The 17,318-nt window shown below is 45.4% G+C and overlaps 1 protein-coding gene across 5 annotated transcripts in view; it reads right to left on the bottom strand.

Annotated features, from left to right (window-relative positions):
- Positions 1-185: 185 nt before the first annotated feature.
- LOC143340309 (uncharacterized) overlaps positions 186-17,318 on the bottom strand; it is a 49,241-nt gene continuing 32,108 nt past the window's right edge. For 2 of the 5 annotated variants that reach the window (XM_076762101.1, XM_076762100.1), the window contains 9 exons: positions 9,178-9,599; positions 8,128-8,611; positions 7,242-7,791; positions 6,653-6,939; positions 6,024-6,247; positions 5,326-5,463; positions 4,352-4,651; positions 4,016-4,174; positions 186-3,694 (listed from right to left, as the gene is read on the bottom strand). In XM_076762101.1, coding sequence (XP_076618216.1) covers positions 3,569-3,694; positions 4,016-4,174; positions 4,352-4,651; positions 5,326-5,463; positions 6,024-6,247; positions 6,653-6,939; positions 7,242-7,791; positions 8,128-8,611; positions 9,178-9,599 — 2,690 coding nt within the window. In that variant the 3' untranslated portion in view covers positions 186-3,568. The remainder of the gene's footprint in view (positions 3,695-4,015; positions 4,175-4,351; positions 4,652-5,325; positions 5,464-6,023; positions 6,248-6,652; positions 6,940-7,241; positions 7,792-8,127; positions 8,612-9,177; positions 9,600-17,318) is intronic. The other 3 variants (XM_076762102.1, XM_076762103.1, XM_076762104.1) reach the window with 3 other exon arrangements.

Here is a 17,318-nt window from a genome sequence, read left to right as displayed (position 1 = left end):
ACGATATGGGATTATTAGATTTTACTTTTTTTGGTTAAATCCCATGAAATTGAATGTGTATGTAGGAATCGAGGAAAAAGGGAAAGCGTTAGGGGTTCATATGTGTTAAGTAGCCTATACCTACCCCAGAATCCTAGTCAGACCATGAATTACAATGTTCCGTCACGCGTGATGAAACACTTGCGTACATATAATATCAATTTTATTATCTTTTTCCATTTCTACATACACAGACAGTGCGTATCCGCGTTTCATTACGGTTAGCATCCATTACGACGATCGGGTTAACAGCTGGATCGATATCCGGACGACGATTGCTCGAAATTTTTTAAGTCTCCCAAAATATATGATATACACAGTATATTGAACAGTCATGCGAGACACGGTTGCTTCTTCGCGCATACACACGCACGCATACACATACGCACACACTTTGCAATTAATCATTCAAGAAAAAAGAAATCCAAGAAATCAGCTGGATTTTCCACGCAACAAAGAAAAGAGAGAGAGAGAAAAAAAAAAGAAGAGGTCGTTTCTGCAGACGAGGAAGTAACGACGATATACATATATTTCTATGTATATATCTATATATATATTTATATATTAATAATAAAGTCAATAACCAGAATTATTAATCGAGCAGCAATAACGATATCAAATAATAATATAATATTAATAATTGCAATAGTACTAGTGGGTGATAAAGTTTCTCGGGCGCGTTCAAGCGACCAAGATGGAGTAGCTGTTGGTGAATATTGATGTAAACGATAGCAGGTATAAATGTGGGATTCGATATCATCGATGACCATAAAAATATCTAAGTACTACTGTTTCAGACAATACTGGACGTAAATTAAATAAAATCATGATAGAAATCATAATATATAATATATATATAATATAATAATATAATAATATTAGCAATAAAATATTATTCGCGACGATAAACAGATTTGCGACGAAGTACCATGGTCCTTGAGTATTGCCAAGGGAAATACTATACAAGTTCGGTATACATTGACAAAAAAAAAAAAGAAAAAAGGATCGAAGGTACTGACATAATCGCAGATTAATTCTCTGTTTTATCTCGGTGCAACCCGGCTAACATTCGCTATGTACAATAATTCACCCAATGCTCGCCGGACAAAACGTTCTTCGTTCTATGCAAAACACTAACGATTCTATACCTAACTACGTGAATACTATTTACATTCAGCGTTATTCGAAAAGGTGCACCGCTGCTCCAAGTATACATTTCGAGACGTTTCCATTCAGCGTTCTCTTTCTCGTTCCTCGGCATGTTTATTCGGACTTAAACGTTACTATGAAGTTCCAAGCGATCCCTAAACTTTACGCGAGTCCAAGACTACTACGAGATTTCACTCTACGAACAGAGCAGAAATCCTAAAGGCTCCAAGAGTTCGTAGATTAACCCTTCTTCTCGCGTTATGGACTAAGAATTTTTAATAGAAACGAAAGATGCGCTATCCTCGTGCACTTTACGTTTACGTAGCACCCGATTCGCCCCTACATATGTATACATACCCGTTTCGCGGACTGCAATTCCGCTAATTATCGCTACTCATATAACCGGGTTTTGCTTATACGCTCGCGAAATCGCAAGTCCTCGACACCCGACGAAGACACGACTGCTTCTTTACGCAGCCTATTTAATCACGAACCGATTTCCTATGTGCCGCCCACCCCACGCCCCGTACTAAAAATATGTCCTACCACCGTAGAATTGCACGAAACCCCATTGTGTCTGTGTGTACATTGGTGCACGGCTCTTTGTCTGTCGGCGCGAAGACAACAACGGCCCGCTTCTTGCAAAAAATCTCCGTTAGGGATACTTGCAACTACCCTCTCTATATGAGAGATCGATCTGGCGGTCTCGATTCGAGTGCAAGAAGAGAGTCATCACTGTGTTCGCTTTAGACGTGTAATCGAATAATTCTATCAGAATCCAGGAAGTTCTGATAGCAAAAATTGTGACTGTTATCGGGACATGTTCACTTACAATTGACAAACATACGCTACCTCTCGAAAGTCTGAGCACTCATGATGGTTGAAATGCTAGTCTAGAATATACAAACTTGGCTGATAGAATCGAGGGAACTTTAATTCTAAGTAGAAGTTATCGAATATTGACAAGAAGATGGAAATATTAAAACTGCATGTCCAAGTCTGATGAGAGATACATCCACCTGTATAGAGTGTTTCATTTAAGAAAACAACACCTGGAAGATCAAGATTCGCTGATCAACACCTGCAACTTGGAAAATATTGAATCATTTTGTGAGCACTGAAACATTTTTGTGGTTCAAATTGGGCATTGGATACCAAACTTTCGAGGGACATCGCGCGTTACGATATTTCCCCGACACACAGGAAGGCGCCGTGTATATGTGTTTGCGTGTGTGTGGCGTGTAATCTCTCGCTCCACCATGTCGGTGCGTACCCCATGAAAGAACCAACGTGTGCAAGAAGCGAAATCTCGTGCGCGAAGGAGCGAGTAAAATCGTGTCTTATCATATCACAGATTTCCCAAGGTGCGTACCGATAGGCGTTCTATTAATTAAACGAACAAAAAAAAAAAAAAAAATATGAATCCTTTTCGCAACGCGTTTCCCCGAACGCGTCAGTCAACGAGGAACGCAAACGATTCGGACAAAAAGAAACGTACAAACGATCCGCCTGGACGCGACGCGTTTCTACCGATGGCGCGTCGTCGTCTTCCGGCGGAAATGATACGCGAAACGCTCGACGTCGCCTAAACCTGGACGTTCCTCCGCCCTACGAGTCGGAAAGCAACGTAACTTGCCGTGCATATCGCTTGAAGACAAACATCGTTCGAAGAAATCCGCGCTCCCCATCTCAGAAGACAAGATGGCGGCGCGATCGTCATTCCTGAAACGTTCGATCCGAGTCCTCGGGCGCAGTCTTCGCGGCTCACGAGAAAACCACGCAACATTTTCTCTTCCAGTACTGTACATCGTATTTAAGCTCAAAATTTCTCGAGAGAATCGTGTTTATAACATAAAAATAAGAGACATCTTGAACCTTGAAAATTAAAACCCCTGGGGTACACAAAATGGTGGACACGATCGTCTCGCTGAATTCTGAGCATCTTGGTGTATCTCTGGGTTCAAAGTTCGAGGCCTCGAATGTTGCGCGGTTGCCTCGTTGAAAAGATTCGTTTCGCGGATAACCTAGGTAGCATAGTTTTCTGTACATATGCACGTAAATATACACATATATATATACCTACAATCGGAAAGAAACACCGCGTAAAACGAGTGTCGGCGTTAGGTTTCAGGATCGTGGCTGTCACGAGTTCGATTTCTCGGTTGAATCCGATCGTCATCGGCCCACGATGCCGTTTCCGTGTGTCACCGCTAAAGGGCAGCCACCTGCAGGTACTTTTCGCGCGACGCGTTTGCTCCGGGAGGAGGGGGAGGGGGATCCCGTTTTCGATGGCGTGTGCTTCCAGGAGTCACCAGCAGCCTCCGTTCCCGTCTTCCGGCTTCTGTTCCACTTCCGTGGCGTCCCCGTGGCCCCCCGTCGGTCAGAAGCTGGAAGCTCGGCCCAAACGCAACAACGTCGTGGCTCGTTGATGGGGCACCTCGTGGCTTTTCGACGCAGACTTTACGCAGCTGTCCGTATTCCGTGAGTCCCGTTGCAACAGGCCACCCTGAAGAGTTACATGACCAAGAACAATTTCGCGTTCTTGACATCCGCTATTCTGTTGTTCAACTATCCCGGACACACTGCTCCACGTCATACTCTACACGTGTCCTCGTAGGAAACTATCTTATACTGTCTCGTTTCACGGTTTTCGTGTTCCTTCGGATCGTAACCCGTTTATCTAATCCCTCCCCCCTCCTAACTCCCCGGTTAACGCTCGCGAAGGAACGAAAGGTAGACTTTTCTTAACCTTTTTATAACTTTCGACGCACGACGGCGTTTTATAACTGTCGGTACCCGTTACTCTAGACGGAGTTTACGTGCGCACCTGGAGCAACATGTTGGCGAAATTGCTGTTGGTGAACTTGAAGTGTCGCTTGTCGTAGAACTTCAGCAACGCCGGGCTGTACGGGTGCTTGTCTTTCAGGTGCAGGTAATGTACCTCTGGCTCCTGCGTCGTGTGACCGCACTCTTCGCAGACGTAAACCTTAAAAAAAACGAAAAGGGACGAAAAAGGTTAATTGCCATCTTTTAAAAGATATCAAAGGAGGACGTGAAACATTAGAATAGTATAAAAGAAATTGTCTAACGTAGGTGTCTTTGGATGAATATTTCTCCTGAGCGATTCTTGCACGAGATGGCGGCATGTTTCTCTGATTCTCACCTTTGTGCGTCGTTCCTTGTAGGCATATTGGTGCTGAACGCCGTGGACCTTGAGGCAATGGCTCTCCAGGGAACATCTCTGGGTGAAGCTCTTCTCGCAGAGGTTGCACTTGTAGGGTCGAACGCCCGTGTGCGTCCTGGTGTGCCTCTTCAAGTCGAATGTGTCGTTGAAGCCCTTGCCGCAGAACGTGCACAGATAGCGTTTCACGTCGCTATGGCATTTCATGTGGCGGTTTAGGAGTCGCTGCAGGTTGAAGTTTTTGCTGCATACGCGGCAGGTGAAGCGGTTCGGGTCGTCGTCCTGAAAAATTCGCGAACCTTCGCTTTATTTCGTTGAACACTTTGCCCCTCCAATCTTTGGAACGAGTTCCGTTGAAGTAATCTCTTTATATGAGGGCAGGAATCATCTCCTAGCATTTGTTGATCGACTAGTATACTTATCAATATTTTAGAAAGGATAATAGTAGAATAAGAGTGTCTAATATGGACTATGGTTACTCCTAGTACCTTGTAAAGTGAACACTAAAATTGGTAGACTACTAACTCTAGCACACTTTCTTACGAAATAGATAGTAAATACTCCAAGCAAACATATCTTTTTTTAAATTCTTTGCTTACATATTTTATCCTATATTATCACTTCGAAACAATAATATCGTTCCGTTTTCTTAGAAGGCACATCCAAATTCTTTGTCGAGGGTAAAAGTATATTGTCAGGAGAGTGTTGAAAATAATAAGCATTCTTGGTGCAAGGAAGCTTCGAGTGGACGGGTCGACCGACGGATAATGTCAATCCAGCCCCACCCTATGCACAGCAGTATACAACTGGCATACTAATTGCTCGTTCTTTAATCGTAAATTCTGATCTAGGTCTGTGGAGCTCTAAATGTAGAACTGTTGGCTAGCGATCGCGCCTCGGGTTAATAAAGTGCGCGATATATTGAGCGAGGAAAGGCGTTGTAGAATGACGTTTACCTTGCCAGGCGGAGGTCGGGCTGCCCTCTCTTCCTCGCGAGTGGCCGCCGCCTGTCTCTGACCCTCGATCGCCAAGGGATTTTTAATCCCATGGCCGCCGTTAACGAACTCGAGCTGACAATCGCCTGGCAGTCCCAACTGTAGAGGGAAGACGGTCAATTTAACAAATTTTTTTTCAACCGTGCTTACTGTGCAATCGGTGGTACTGGATGAAGCACTCAATTTGATTGGCATTGCATAAAGGCGTGATTACGGTCGCGTGAGTAAATTTCGATTTGCTCGGAATATGTTCCTTTAAAACTGACGCCGAGAACAAGATGACGCGATGCTTGAACGTCTATGTGGCAATGTTACCGATTTAAAAACGTCTCGAGCAATATATGGAGGGGCTATAAACTAAAAAACACTCTCTGAAAACTTCTCGATTCCTTCAGAATACCGAATAATTCGAATCTAAAGATATAAAATAGAATCGTTGGAATTTAATCGTTTGGTTGCATTGCTAAAAGGTTGTATCTAGAAATTTTAATTTATTGGGTCTTTTTCGAGTTTTCTATTAAGAATAAATTATGTATGCTTGTGAAAGTAGGTTTGCGAGATGGAAACGTTGAGTAACAGTGCCATATAGATACGGATGGTCATGTGCGACCACGAGAACGAAAAGTATGCCTTTGCCTGGATCAATTTCGGGTGCTTACCCTTTGCTGTAGTACACCGACCCGTTGCGTCAGTGGTGGCTCTCCGACCGGTCCGGTAGCTTGCACGTTATTTACCGATGCGGCTGCAGCTGATGGGCTGGGCGCGTGTTCCATCAGCGCGCAAGATGGCGACGTGCTGGTCGAAGCTGCGTCCAACGAACAGCTCGCTGCACCAGGACTCGGCAGACTTCCGCCCACGCTGCTACCAGAGTCCAGTTCCAGACCTACGAATCGACATCGACGAACGTTCAGATAGGCACACAGATATATTCATTGAGCGTAATGTAATCTAATCTCAACTGTGGGTTAGGTACCAAGTCTGAATTTTGTAACTTAATGTTATTTAAAGATACAATCGTTCAAATTTGGTATGTGAGACATAGTAATGTCCTCAAATAATATAATACTTAATATAGCGAGCCATAATCTAAATGTAATAGGATCTTTTGTATCCAATGTACGTTGGATGAGAATGCAAACTCTTTCATAGTGGTAGATTTGTTTTATCTGACGTTGATGTTGAGATGAACTATATTTGAGTGACCATTACGATAAAAAGAACCTTCCAGTTCCATGAAATAGCCTATACAAAGTATTATAGCTAAGGAATGCTAGCAGAAACAACTAACCACTGCCAGTGAAGCTCAATCCTGGACTCAACAGGCCCTGGTGCTGTTGATGATGAGGCGAAGCAGCGGCAGTCTGTTGCTGCTGTTGCTGTTGATGCTGCTGCAGCTGGACCTGTATTTGCAGCTGCTGCAGCTGCGGTTCCGACTGGTGCTGGTGGTTTTGGTTCATGTGCAACGCGAGCTCCGGACGTTCCTTGGAAACCGACTGATGGTAGCTCGATTCGCCCGTCGTGTATGTCAGGCCCAGCTTCGAGGCGTTGAAGTGCTGAGGAGCTGCCGTGTAATGCCTGAACAGACAAATTTTACATTCCCAGCGCTCCGTTTCTGTCTACTGTGGTATTTTTCAATACTTTCAAGAGTTCTAAGCTTCGAATCCTCCTAATTTCAAAGTCTCCAAGCCATTCCAAACCTAGCAAGCGACCCAAAGTCACACCCTGGTGGGATCAATCCCCATTAGGATTGATCCCCGACTTATTAGGCTTACTTGCCAGCGCGGAACAGGCTTCGATCAAAGATATCCGCCAGCCACCTCGCATATCGCGTGCGAAAATCGAAAATGGCGATCGCGGAGAACGGATCTGTCTCTCACCTCGACGTATCGAAGCCCCTGGTCAAGGCCATGCTGTGCTCCGGGAAAGGATCGACGCTGGGCTCCACGGGAGTGGTCATCTGGCCGCCGTCTCTGCCAATACCGCTGCCAGCAGAGGCTGTCGAGTGCAACGACTCTTCCAGGAGGTCGTTGCCACCATCCTCAGCCGGTAGCCTCGGCAGAAACAGATCTGCCGCGTCGCTCAGGCTTTCCAGCAACGCCGTGTGATCCGATGGCGAGCTGAAGGTCAGCGTGGCCGTGAACTGAAGGGGATCGACCACCGCCCCCGTGACCATGTCCACCATCATCCCTGTGTCCGTCATGTCGTAGGCTCCGTACTGTCCCGACAGCAGGTCGTTCGGTTGGATCTTGTAGGGGCACAGATCCTCCTCCTCTTTCAGGGTCAGTCCGTAGGACGCGCAGACGTTCTGAAGGAGGGAGTACTGTTTGCCCTCCTGGGCGTTGTACTGAGAGTGCTGGGAGTTCACGTCCTGCTGCCCTGTGTCGCACTCCATGCCCACCGTTGGCGACGGCGTCAAGTAACCATTCCCTGAAACGATCGTTTGCGTCGTTGGCACTGAGGTCTCGATGTTAAATTAGGGTTAGCGATTAACTGGAGGGTAAGTGGCTATGGGGAGGAATTAAGAAGGGTCCTAATCCGAGCCAGGTCAAGTGTTGGCGGCAGTGACTGTGCTTGGAGGCCATGGGTCCTTTGTTTAACCCTTTATTCCTTGGTAGCCTTTTTGGGTTCTTGAACGAGAAGGTTTTAAGCATTTTTAGGTCTACGAAGTTAGCAGAGTTCTGGATCCATACGATTATGGCTTCATAGAGTCGAGGAATTAGGATTTAACTTAAGTTATCGTGATTGGCAAAGCATCGATCCTACCTTGAGTGCTGTTGTACTGGTTGGCGAAGTTGGCGAGATTGTTCCCGCCTTTGAGGGACTCGTAGAAGGGCGGCAGGGAGCCGGTGGGTGGCGAACTGGGTCCATAGTTTCCACGACCTCCGTTCCCACCGGGATTCATTCCTCCGCCGCCGGCTCCACCGCCGACGGCACCTCCGCCCCCGCTGCCTCCCGTGACCGCGCCACCCCCGCCGCAGTAACCGCCGCTCCCGCCAGAATTCGACGACGACGAACCGCCGCCGGAGCTGTTGGACCCGCCGCCGGAACTGGAGCCGCCGTTTCCGCCGGAATTCGAGGATCTTCCGTGACCCGCCGCTGCATGCACGACCTGGGGACCGGAGAGTCTCATGGCCAACAACGGCCTCGCAATGGAATTGCCTATTGTGCGCGACACTTTTGCGCCCTCGCGGCCCCGTTCCTCGTCCTCCTCCTTTCTCTTCGGCACTGCGTAATCGATGGGCTGTTCCTGCACAGATAACGACCAATGTCAGTCTCGTTCACCGTCCCTCTCGGCCCCCCGCCCCCCCGGTCAGGGATCCTTCGACCGTTATTATAAATTAACGCGTTCCGATCCATATTCATGAAACGCACGGGATGGAAAGGTTCAGCTACCGGTTGGCTACCCAAGGACAAGCCTAACGGAGTCGTTCGAGAATTCTCTTGAGAAAAAAAGGATGATCTTTAGCTCTGAGTAATGATCTGAAACCTGGGATGTGAATAAACTACTTTTTGTTTAATTAAGATTTAAATGAATTTGTTTTCTTGCATCTCACTATGTTTGCTCTGTCCTTGGTCTTCTCTAATATGGAAGGGTTCTTGTATTAAGATTGTGAAGATAGAAAGATGATCTTTAGTACTGATCACTGATCTTATTGGAACCTGTTGACGACTTGAATGAATCACAGGTTTTTGTTTAATTAGAATTTAAATGAGTTTGTTTTCTTGCATCTCGCCATGTTTGCTTTGTCTTTGATCCCCTTTAATATCGAAGGGTTCAAGTATCGAGATTGTGGAGCATAGAAAGAGGCATACCTGTTCTGGTTCCTGAGTTTGTGGAGGGACCTCCAGTTTGTCCTCCCTCCTGGACGTTGATTGGCTCTGCGGAGGAACCCTCTGAATGACCGAAACCCTGGTCGGCGGCTCGACACGCGGCGTCTTTGGAGGGGTGGTCGGTCTCGGTAGCACCAGCTTCTCCGATTTCGCGAGAAACTGAAAAGCATCGCTGGAGGAGGGCGCAATCGGCGGGCTGCTGTACTCCTTGCGTTCCGCCCGGGTCAACACGTGACCCCTGCTTCCATAGGGGACGTCCCCACCGAGGATGCTCGAGATGAATCGTCGAGGGGGTGCGCTGGTCGGGGTGCCAGACTGCCACTGGGGCGGCGGAGAGGACGCTGGACTTGTGCTGCGAAGCGACTCGGGCGTAGTCGCGCGATCGTCCTCCGTTTTCTCGCGATCTATGGATCAGACCAAATTTCTCGATAGAATAGACGATAAATTGTATGTTAAACATTTATCTGACCAGAATTTAACGTGGTCACTTCTTATTAAAAAAATGTAAAATTGCAGAAGGATAGGATTGATAGGAAAAAATGGCGACTGTTTGCTACTGAAAACTGCCTATGATTCGATGCTTGCGGAATTATTTTTCGATCGTATTGAGATTCGCAAATTTCGTCGGTGAGGAAATTTCAATGGACGGGTCTGGAATACGTAACGCGCGAACGGTTATAATATGGGCTCCGTGGCGCGACTCGTGGCTGAATTTACGAGCAACCTTGAGGGGGTTCCTGGGTACCGTATGCTACTCTCTTTCCGCGCGTCCTTCGCGCGCCGCCTCGTAATTCGTCCTCTGCTCGGCGACGTTGTCTCGAACCCGCCATTAAAACCCGCTCGAAAAACCGCTGCTCCCGTAGGTGGCGAAGGGCACACGATTCTCTCCGTTGCAACCTTCCACGGGCGATTCGATCATTGTGTTTCTCAACTCGTTTCGAAAATGCGATAAATCTTCTGAAACGCCGCCTTAATGGTCCCCGCGATCTCGTTTTTATTAATTCAGTACCTCCATCGATCTTATTGTTCCCGTAAAATCGGTACGTAACGCTCCTATGTATCTGGTTTCAATTTGTGTTTAAAAGTAATCAGAAAAGTCTCCGTAGAGTGTCTGTCTATTACTAGCTGTTTCTACTTGCACGATTATAAGCTATTACTAATAACTGATTCCAACCAGCTAATATCGAAAAGGTTAAGATTTGAGGAATAGCGTTGCAATAAACTTGGAAACTTTGTATTCTCAGACCGCCCACATGTAGGTGGAATAAAATGTTGCTTAAAATCTCGAGTCCCATCGCGTCGAGCGGCCATTTTCTCCCATTGTCGGGACTCCCCAGTCGCGTTCTCTTGACTTTGACATCGACTGCGCGTTTCGCGAATGGAGCACGAGGACACCGTGTCGGCCGACGAAGCCGTTCGAGCGGAAACCAGGAAACCGGCCGCGAGGACACGCTGTTTTTGCGAGCACGTGCGCCCTGTGTGTGTGTGCGTGAGACTGGCCAGCCACGAGGAAAGCCTTTTCCGCTACTCGCTTTCAGCCACCATTTCGAGGAATCCAACAAAATCGAATTGGCCTTCCAACAATCCTTCTAACTCTCTGTTTAGGGTGGCTGGAGTCATCGAACCTTCCATAGCGATTGGATTGTTGACAATATACCAAATATGCTTATTTATGAATCGAAGATATTAACTACAATATTCTATAAAGTTTCCTTGCTTTTCCATTATTAGCAAAAGCTTAAAAACATTTGGGCAAAAAGCATCACGAACCGATGGACACTAATAAAGAAGAAATTAAAAAATGAGGAAATAAATATATCTTTCAGTGTTTTCATACTTTTAACGATGGGAGTTTTACGTCTCATTATAGTGAATAATCGAAGAGAACGTTTAACCCCGACGTCCTCGTCCGTTTCGCACAATGGCGATAGCGAGAGCCTCGTCCCTGAAGCGAAACAAGTTTCTGGGATTAGATTAGGCCCACTGTGGCGGGCCTGCGAGTTTAGAGAACGCTTCTAACGACGATTCTTTACGCAAGCGATTACGTCACACAACGGAGTCGAAGGTAACGACGGGAGGAACCAAAATGGCGGTTCGGTTCGCGGTTGAGCAACCTTCGGGGCAGAAAGAATCGACCGGTACGTGAGATTCTCCGACCGAATCCCTCGAACAGGTCCGGGGCCAAGCTATAAATACCGACCAGAGCTTCGTGACCGGCGTACCGATCTCCATCTTCGTCCCTACCCCCCTTCTTTCCATAACTTCTTCCCTTGTCAAGGGAGCTGTGTCTTCGTTTCTCGATTTACTTCCCTTTTTCTCTTCTTCTCTCGTCCCCTTATGCACGCTGAACTCCCCCATTTAGGTCATTTTATATTTTCTAGACGTCCAAATATTCACTAACATCAAGGAATACAAATTTTCGATTATTTCGTCAGCTAGCTTCTGTCGTCGACTAGTTTGGTTAATTATTTTAGTATATCACACTATGTATTTTGACTAAACGATCTTGGAGGGCCCCAGAGTGTGCAATAAATGTATTTTCTCCGTCTCGGTCTCTCGCCAGGCCCTGTTCCACTGACAGGACAGAGAAGAAGAAGGAGAAGAAGAAGAAGAAGAAAGGGAGGCCGTGGAAGAGAAAAAGAAGTAAGAACCGGTACTTCGAGTCCAGCGGGAGGAACGGGCTCCCCGTCGAGACTCGTAGCCGGGCATTCAAGTCTCCGTGTTGCGGGTTTTCGAGCAATTTAGTCGGTACGGGTCGTCTCGTGTCGCGTTATCGGAAGATGGAGATCAAAAGACACCTCGAGAACCGCGGGGAACCGTCAGAGATTTCGGGGAACGCGAAAGATCGCGCAGTTATCTCTCAGCTTCGACTAGAAACTCTCAACCATGATCCTCTGACTCTTGGAAATCCTTGGGTACCAGGAATTCTAATATTAAGAAATTTGATGGGCCCATAGGAATACGATCTTAAATAAATTTGATGTTATTGGGGTGGAGATATAGTATTTTCGTTTGTTTTATTTTGATATTTGGCGCGCTAGGAATATTATTTTGTTTTGCTCGTCGCAGCGAGGATAATGGTTGCGCGCCACTGCTCTAGCGCGTCGTGTAGAGGGTTCCACTTTAAACAAGGCCCCGCGAACTGGATCGTTGCAAAGATATGGCCCAAGGCGAGCCACAACGTCCACCCCAACGGGGCTCAACGCTCAAAAGTAACGGGTCAAAGTGTCGACGACGACCATGACGTCCTGTTTCCTGGCAAACAAAGTTAATCGGTCGAACTGTCGGTCTCCAGACGTTTGCAAACACGAGATATCTATTTTTCAAGCAATTCGCAGGACAGTAAAACGATGTTAATCCTTCTTATTTGCATCGAAATTGCAACGTATTTAAATTATACCGAGATCTCTTTGCGCGTCGAGCGTAAAAGTAAACGGTTTGTCGCGGAATGAGTCACGCCCAGCACACCGAAACGCTGATTGTTTCAATGTTAAGAGACACTGACGTGTCCGGGCAAAACACGAATCGACTTGGCTGGTTCTTCCCCGGAGAACAACGAGATTCGTGACCGATAAAATAAATCGAACGGTTCGGAGAAAGGCTTTGGAACAATGCGAATTGGTCACGACCACGATCGTACGCGGTCTGGTCGATGGTACAGGTGCAACGAGTTCGTTTCCGTCGCAAAAATCTCTCTGGCCGTCCCCGATGAACATTACAAACCGAGAGATCGGCGCTCATTGTTTGGCCTGGCCTCGCGATAAACGGATAAACGATAAACAGTGGCGTGCAATCGGCTCTGCGGGTAGCCGAAAGGAAAGGAAAGGAAAAACTCGGGGGAAAAAAGGATCCTAGGGAGTGGTCGACGCTTGGAAGTAGGTCGACTAAGGCTGAGGCGTTTCGTTCGATCGAGCAGACACCTAACCGCGAACCCAACGTAAGGCCAATGGCTTCTCTCTGGTACTTCCGTCGTGATACCTTCTATCCGGCGTCGAAATCTCCAGGATCAGTCTCTATTTCGCAACTTTAAAGCAAGTATAAACATCGAAGTTGCAGGATAAAGCAATGGAGGGACGTAGAAGATCGTCGTTATGTTATTTTTATTATTCTGGTTAATTATATTATTGTTATTGTATTTAAAGAATATTATTTTATCTCACGTTTATATTAGAACTACCAATAATTGGAAATTAAAACGAAAGATAGAGGACGAAATGTATAATGCAATGGAAATAAGTATTGGGTCATTTTGATGGTTTAGTTCTAATATAATTTAGTGTAGCAATATCGAATAAAGGAAATGTAGTGCCAATTTTAATAAATATTCTAAATAGGAACACGATATTGTAGTAATAATTTTAATGGACACAGATGCGTTTCGAGCAAGATAAAGGGGTTAGTATAATGTACGGAGTCGCGAAGGATACCGTACGGGGGTGAATGAACTTTTTGTGCCCCGAGTGTACGCGACGAGCGTTTAGGATGGAGATCGAGCGACTGTTCGGGATGTGAGACAGGTTTCGAGTTTGAATGAATTCGAGGAACGTGCATGAAGCTTTGGGTGTAAAAAGATACGTGGCTCGCGCGTGTGGTGTCCGTGTGGGTGAAGTGCGGTCATAGCCAGTCTATAACCGAACATATCGAACCTTGAGTCTATCGAAAACAACAGTCGACGCGAGCATAAATTAAATAATGTTCTTCTAAAATTGTTTTACTATTATAAAATTCTAAAAATAATTTTGACTCGTTTACTTGGAAGATTTCTTGTCATTTGCTGCACAAATAATTAATTGAGAATCAATGTTGCAACTCGTTAAGTATTCCACTGCTACTGTTATTACGATATTTTTATAATACGCTTGTTAAGCAATTAAGTAGTTCATCTTCTGTTCGAAGGAAGTTGTCTTGCGAGGATTTATTTTATGAATCATTTACAAATCGACGAGAGGATGTCCAAGGTTCGTGACAATCGTTGAACTCGTTCCTAGAAACTATTTCTACGCAGTCGTCTCGTAATTGCGAGGATGACGCTGAAACCTGTTAACTCGTATTCCTAATAGCCTTCAATCAGGACTCTTCCTGTGAAAGGATGCAGCGACAGGTTCGTTCGCTGCAACCTGCGCTGAGCAACCCCTTTATTATGCTTCATAATATAAAAGGGGCGCGTCGAGGGTCGCTACGCGACACGAAACAAGTAATCTCACTTTGCAAAACAGCTTGCTTTTATTGCAAACTGATAACTTCATACGTTTTATTTAAAATTATGAATATTGTGGATATCTTCAAGAGTTTTGTTTCAATGTTTAAAACTGATTAAGTTATATTTGTGATTCTCCAAGAGATTGCATCTGTGCTTCACCTTTTTATACAACGTATGCAGATTCGCATAACTGATCTTTAGTTAGACGCGTTATCGCCGCGTCGAAGCGACGATTTTCAATTTGTAAGTTGAACGAGTACGATCGACACGCCTGACAGGTAAAATCGTATATGTCGCGGCTTGAAATGCAAAATAGACTGCAAAGTTATACCCGATACGGTAGAATGCGATACACAAGTGCGGCCAATAAGGTGTGACAGCCCAGAAGAATGCGCACCGCGAATAACAACATCGACGCTACCGTCTTACATCAAACCAGTGACAACGAGACTCTGTCTTTTGCCTTTCGTGTTTAAATCGAAAAACACTTGACGTATTTCACTCTGTGCAAACAATTTTGCTATTTATAATCCTGAAAAACGAGTCTTAGAATCACTCGTCGTCCTCAAACTTCGTCAAACTTCGTCAAATCCGACCCTCCGGGGCTCGAATTTTATTCCATCTTTCTTCTGTTTAATACGATACAAATTTCATTCTGGCAAATTTAAAAAAGTTCAAATGGAGAGCTAACAAGGAATTCAAAAACTCTATCTTTGAAAATTATGAATACGATTGTGCGTTCGATGAATTCTAATGCTAAATGTCTCCCAGAGTCTTAATGGATAACGAAAGCAACCCCGTTTGAAATAATCTGAAACAAAGGAACTTGCAACATTGTCGACGACCTATCTAGCGCCGGGAACCGATAAAAATATGTATGGATTGAGCAACCAGCTCCAGTGCGAGAATAAAGTACGACCACTTATACATATTATATCGGATCCATTTGAATTGTATGAGTCTCTGAAACCTTACAGGTTGTTTGCTCTCGAAGTTGTCATACATGACTCCGTTGACTTTCTCGACGATTCTACGACACAAACGCGAGGTTACATTGACGTAAACTTGCAAATACCCTTTAAAAATAGCAGCAATTGCACTCTGTTTCAACGCCATATTGGATTTTCTTCCCCATCGACCAAAAGCTCTATTACCTAAATTTTTATTTCCAATTTATAATTGATGAGGGATTCTCGAACCTATTCCTTAGTTCTAGATCCACCACTGCTTGATGTCGAGTAAAACTACAAAATGGCGTTTAAAATACTCTTGAAACACATTGCTGTGCGACCCCGTGACACGGTAGCAGGGCGTTAATTGGCCCGAGGGCCAAAATGAGTTTGGTTGTAGTTTGTCTACAGTGTGTACGCGTGAGTGTGGATCTGCGTAGCGTTTGCGTAGCGGTACCGTGCGTGGGTCGAAGCATCGCGAACAGCAAGGTGACACCGTATACGCAGCCACTCGGTTACCTTACGTAACGGAGGCGCTCATAGTCATCCTCTCTCTCTCTCCTCTCGTCAGCCATTAATTCTTCCTCATCCGACTCGTCTCTGCTCCCTCTAACGCGCGGAGAACACCTTTCTAGCGTCGCGAAACGGAAGATAGAGCCATGCATCCGATCTTTCCTCGACTGACCTTGCCACTCGGTGAAAAGTGGCCACCGGAGGACCAATGGCGGATCACGTTCTTGCGAGCTGACCGTCAAGGAGTTGCGAGAATTCAAGTGCTTCTTCAAACGGCGAATCATACGGGTTAGGTAATTTAAATTTTTAATTTGTTTAAGGTTGCCTCGACGCTCCGGGTTACTGGCGATAGCAATTCCGATTTCACCGTAGCGTGAATTATATTAAATACTACAGAGTGAGACTAAAATAACACTCGAATTAATTATTTAACCTCTTAGATTTTTTAAAAAGATTTCTTCATTTCTGTGGCCCTCGATATTTCTGAATTGACACTCTACTCCATAAATTCTCTAGAGTTTGGTATTTCATAATATTTTTGTTTGTTTAAATGAACGAATGTAGTAACTTTCCAAATGGCGAAGGAGCTGTCCATACCATGACGCTTCCTCCTTCGAAATTTCTAAAAATGAAACACTACAATGACGCCCACGCATTTTTCTCATACTTTAACAATAGAACGTTCCGTGAAACAAAGTCGAATCCAAACTTAGCCAGTTGAATATTCCCTAGTTCACCGCTGGAAATCTATTTTCTCAGCCTACGTATCGGATATCCAGTATTCCTCATTACTATTCTAAATAATGACCACGTGTGTTTTCCAACGATCGCATAAATTAACTGAATTCAGAATAAAGCCGCTACGACTAATTTCATACATTCTTCTCTAATAATTTCTGATTCGTCACACCGATCGAAGCACATAAATAAGTAATTTCTGTTTCGGTGACGCATAAAAGTCGCGGATGAAACACGTACACGCCCGCGCGGCCGTGATCGCGAACGAGATGCAAAACGTCTAACGCGTTTCAAGCTTTTTCCATCTTCATTTGCATTAACGACACGACGCGTGCATCGCGGTTGCACGCGAAACGTGTTTTCGAGATCTATGTGCCGGAGAGCCTTGACATTCGTCGCGTGGAGGCACAGTCGGCGTTCCGACTCCCGTCTCTGGCCGATGTTTTGCGGAAAACGTGAAGGAAAAACCGGTAATTACACCACGGGATCCATCGAACGATGTTTGTTTACGAATTCAGTAGCTAATTATTCGCTGTAATTTCCCTCGTACTCGCATTTTCTTTACTTTGGGACTTCTCGAACCGAGGGACACAAGATTTTGGAAGAAAACTCGATTGTATAGAGATCTGATGTAGAGATCGGATGTATAGAATTCTCGGTTATCCAAAGATCCCATATTTGCTGTTTTTTAGTCTCAATGGTTTCCCTCGTACTCCCATTTT

This window comes from Colletes latitarsis, chromosome 3 (genome assembly GCF_051014445.1).
Source record: "Colletes latitarsis isolate SP2378_abdomen chromosome 3, iyColLati1, whole genome shotgun sequence".
Taxonomy (NCBI): Eukaryota; Metazoa; Arthropoda; class Insecta; order Hymenoptera; family Colletidae; genus Colletes; species Colletes latitarsis.
The sequence above is the reverse complement of the archived record's forward strand: the minus strand, read 5'-3'. Positions and strand labels throughout refer to the sequence as shown.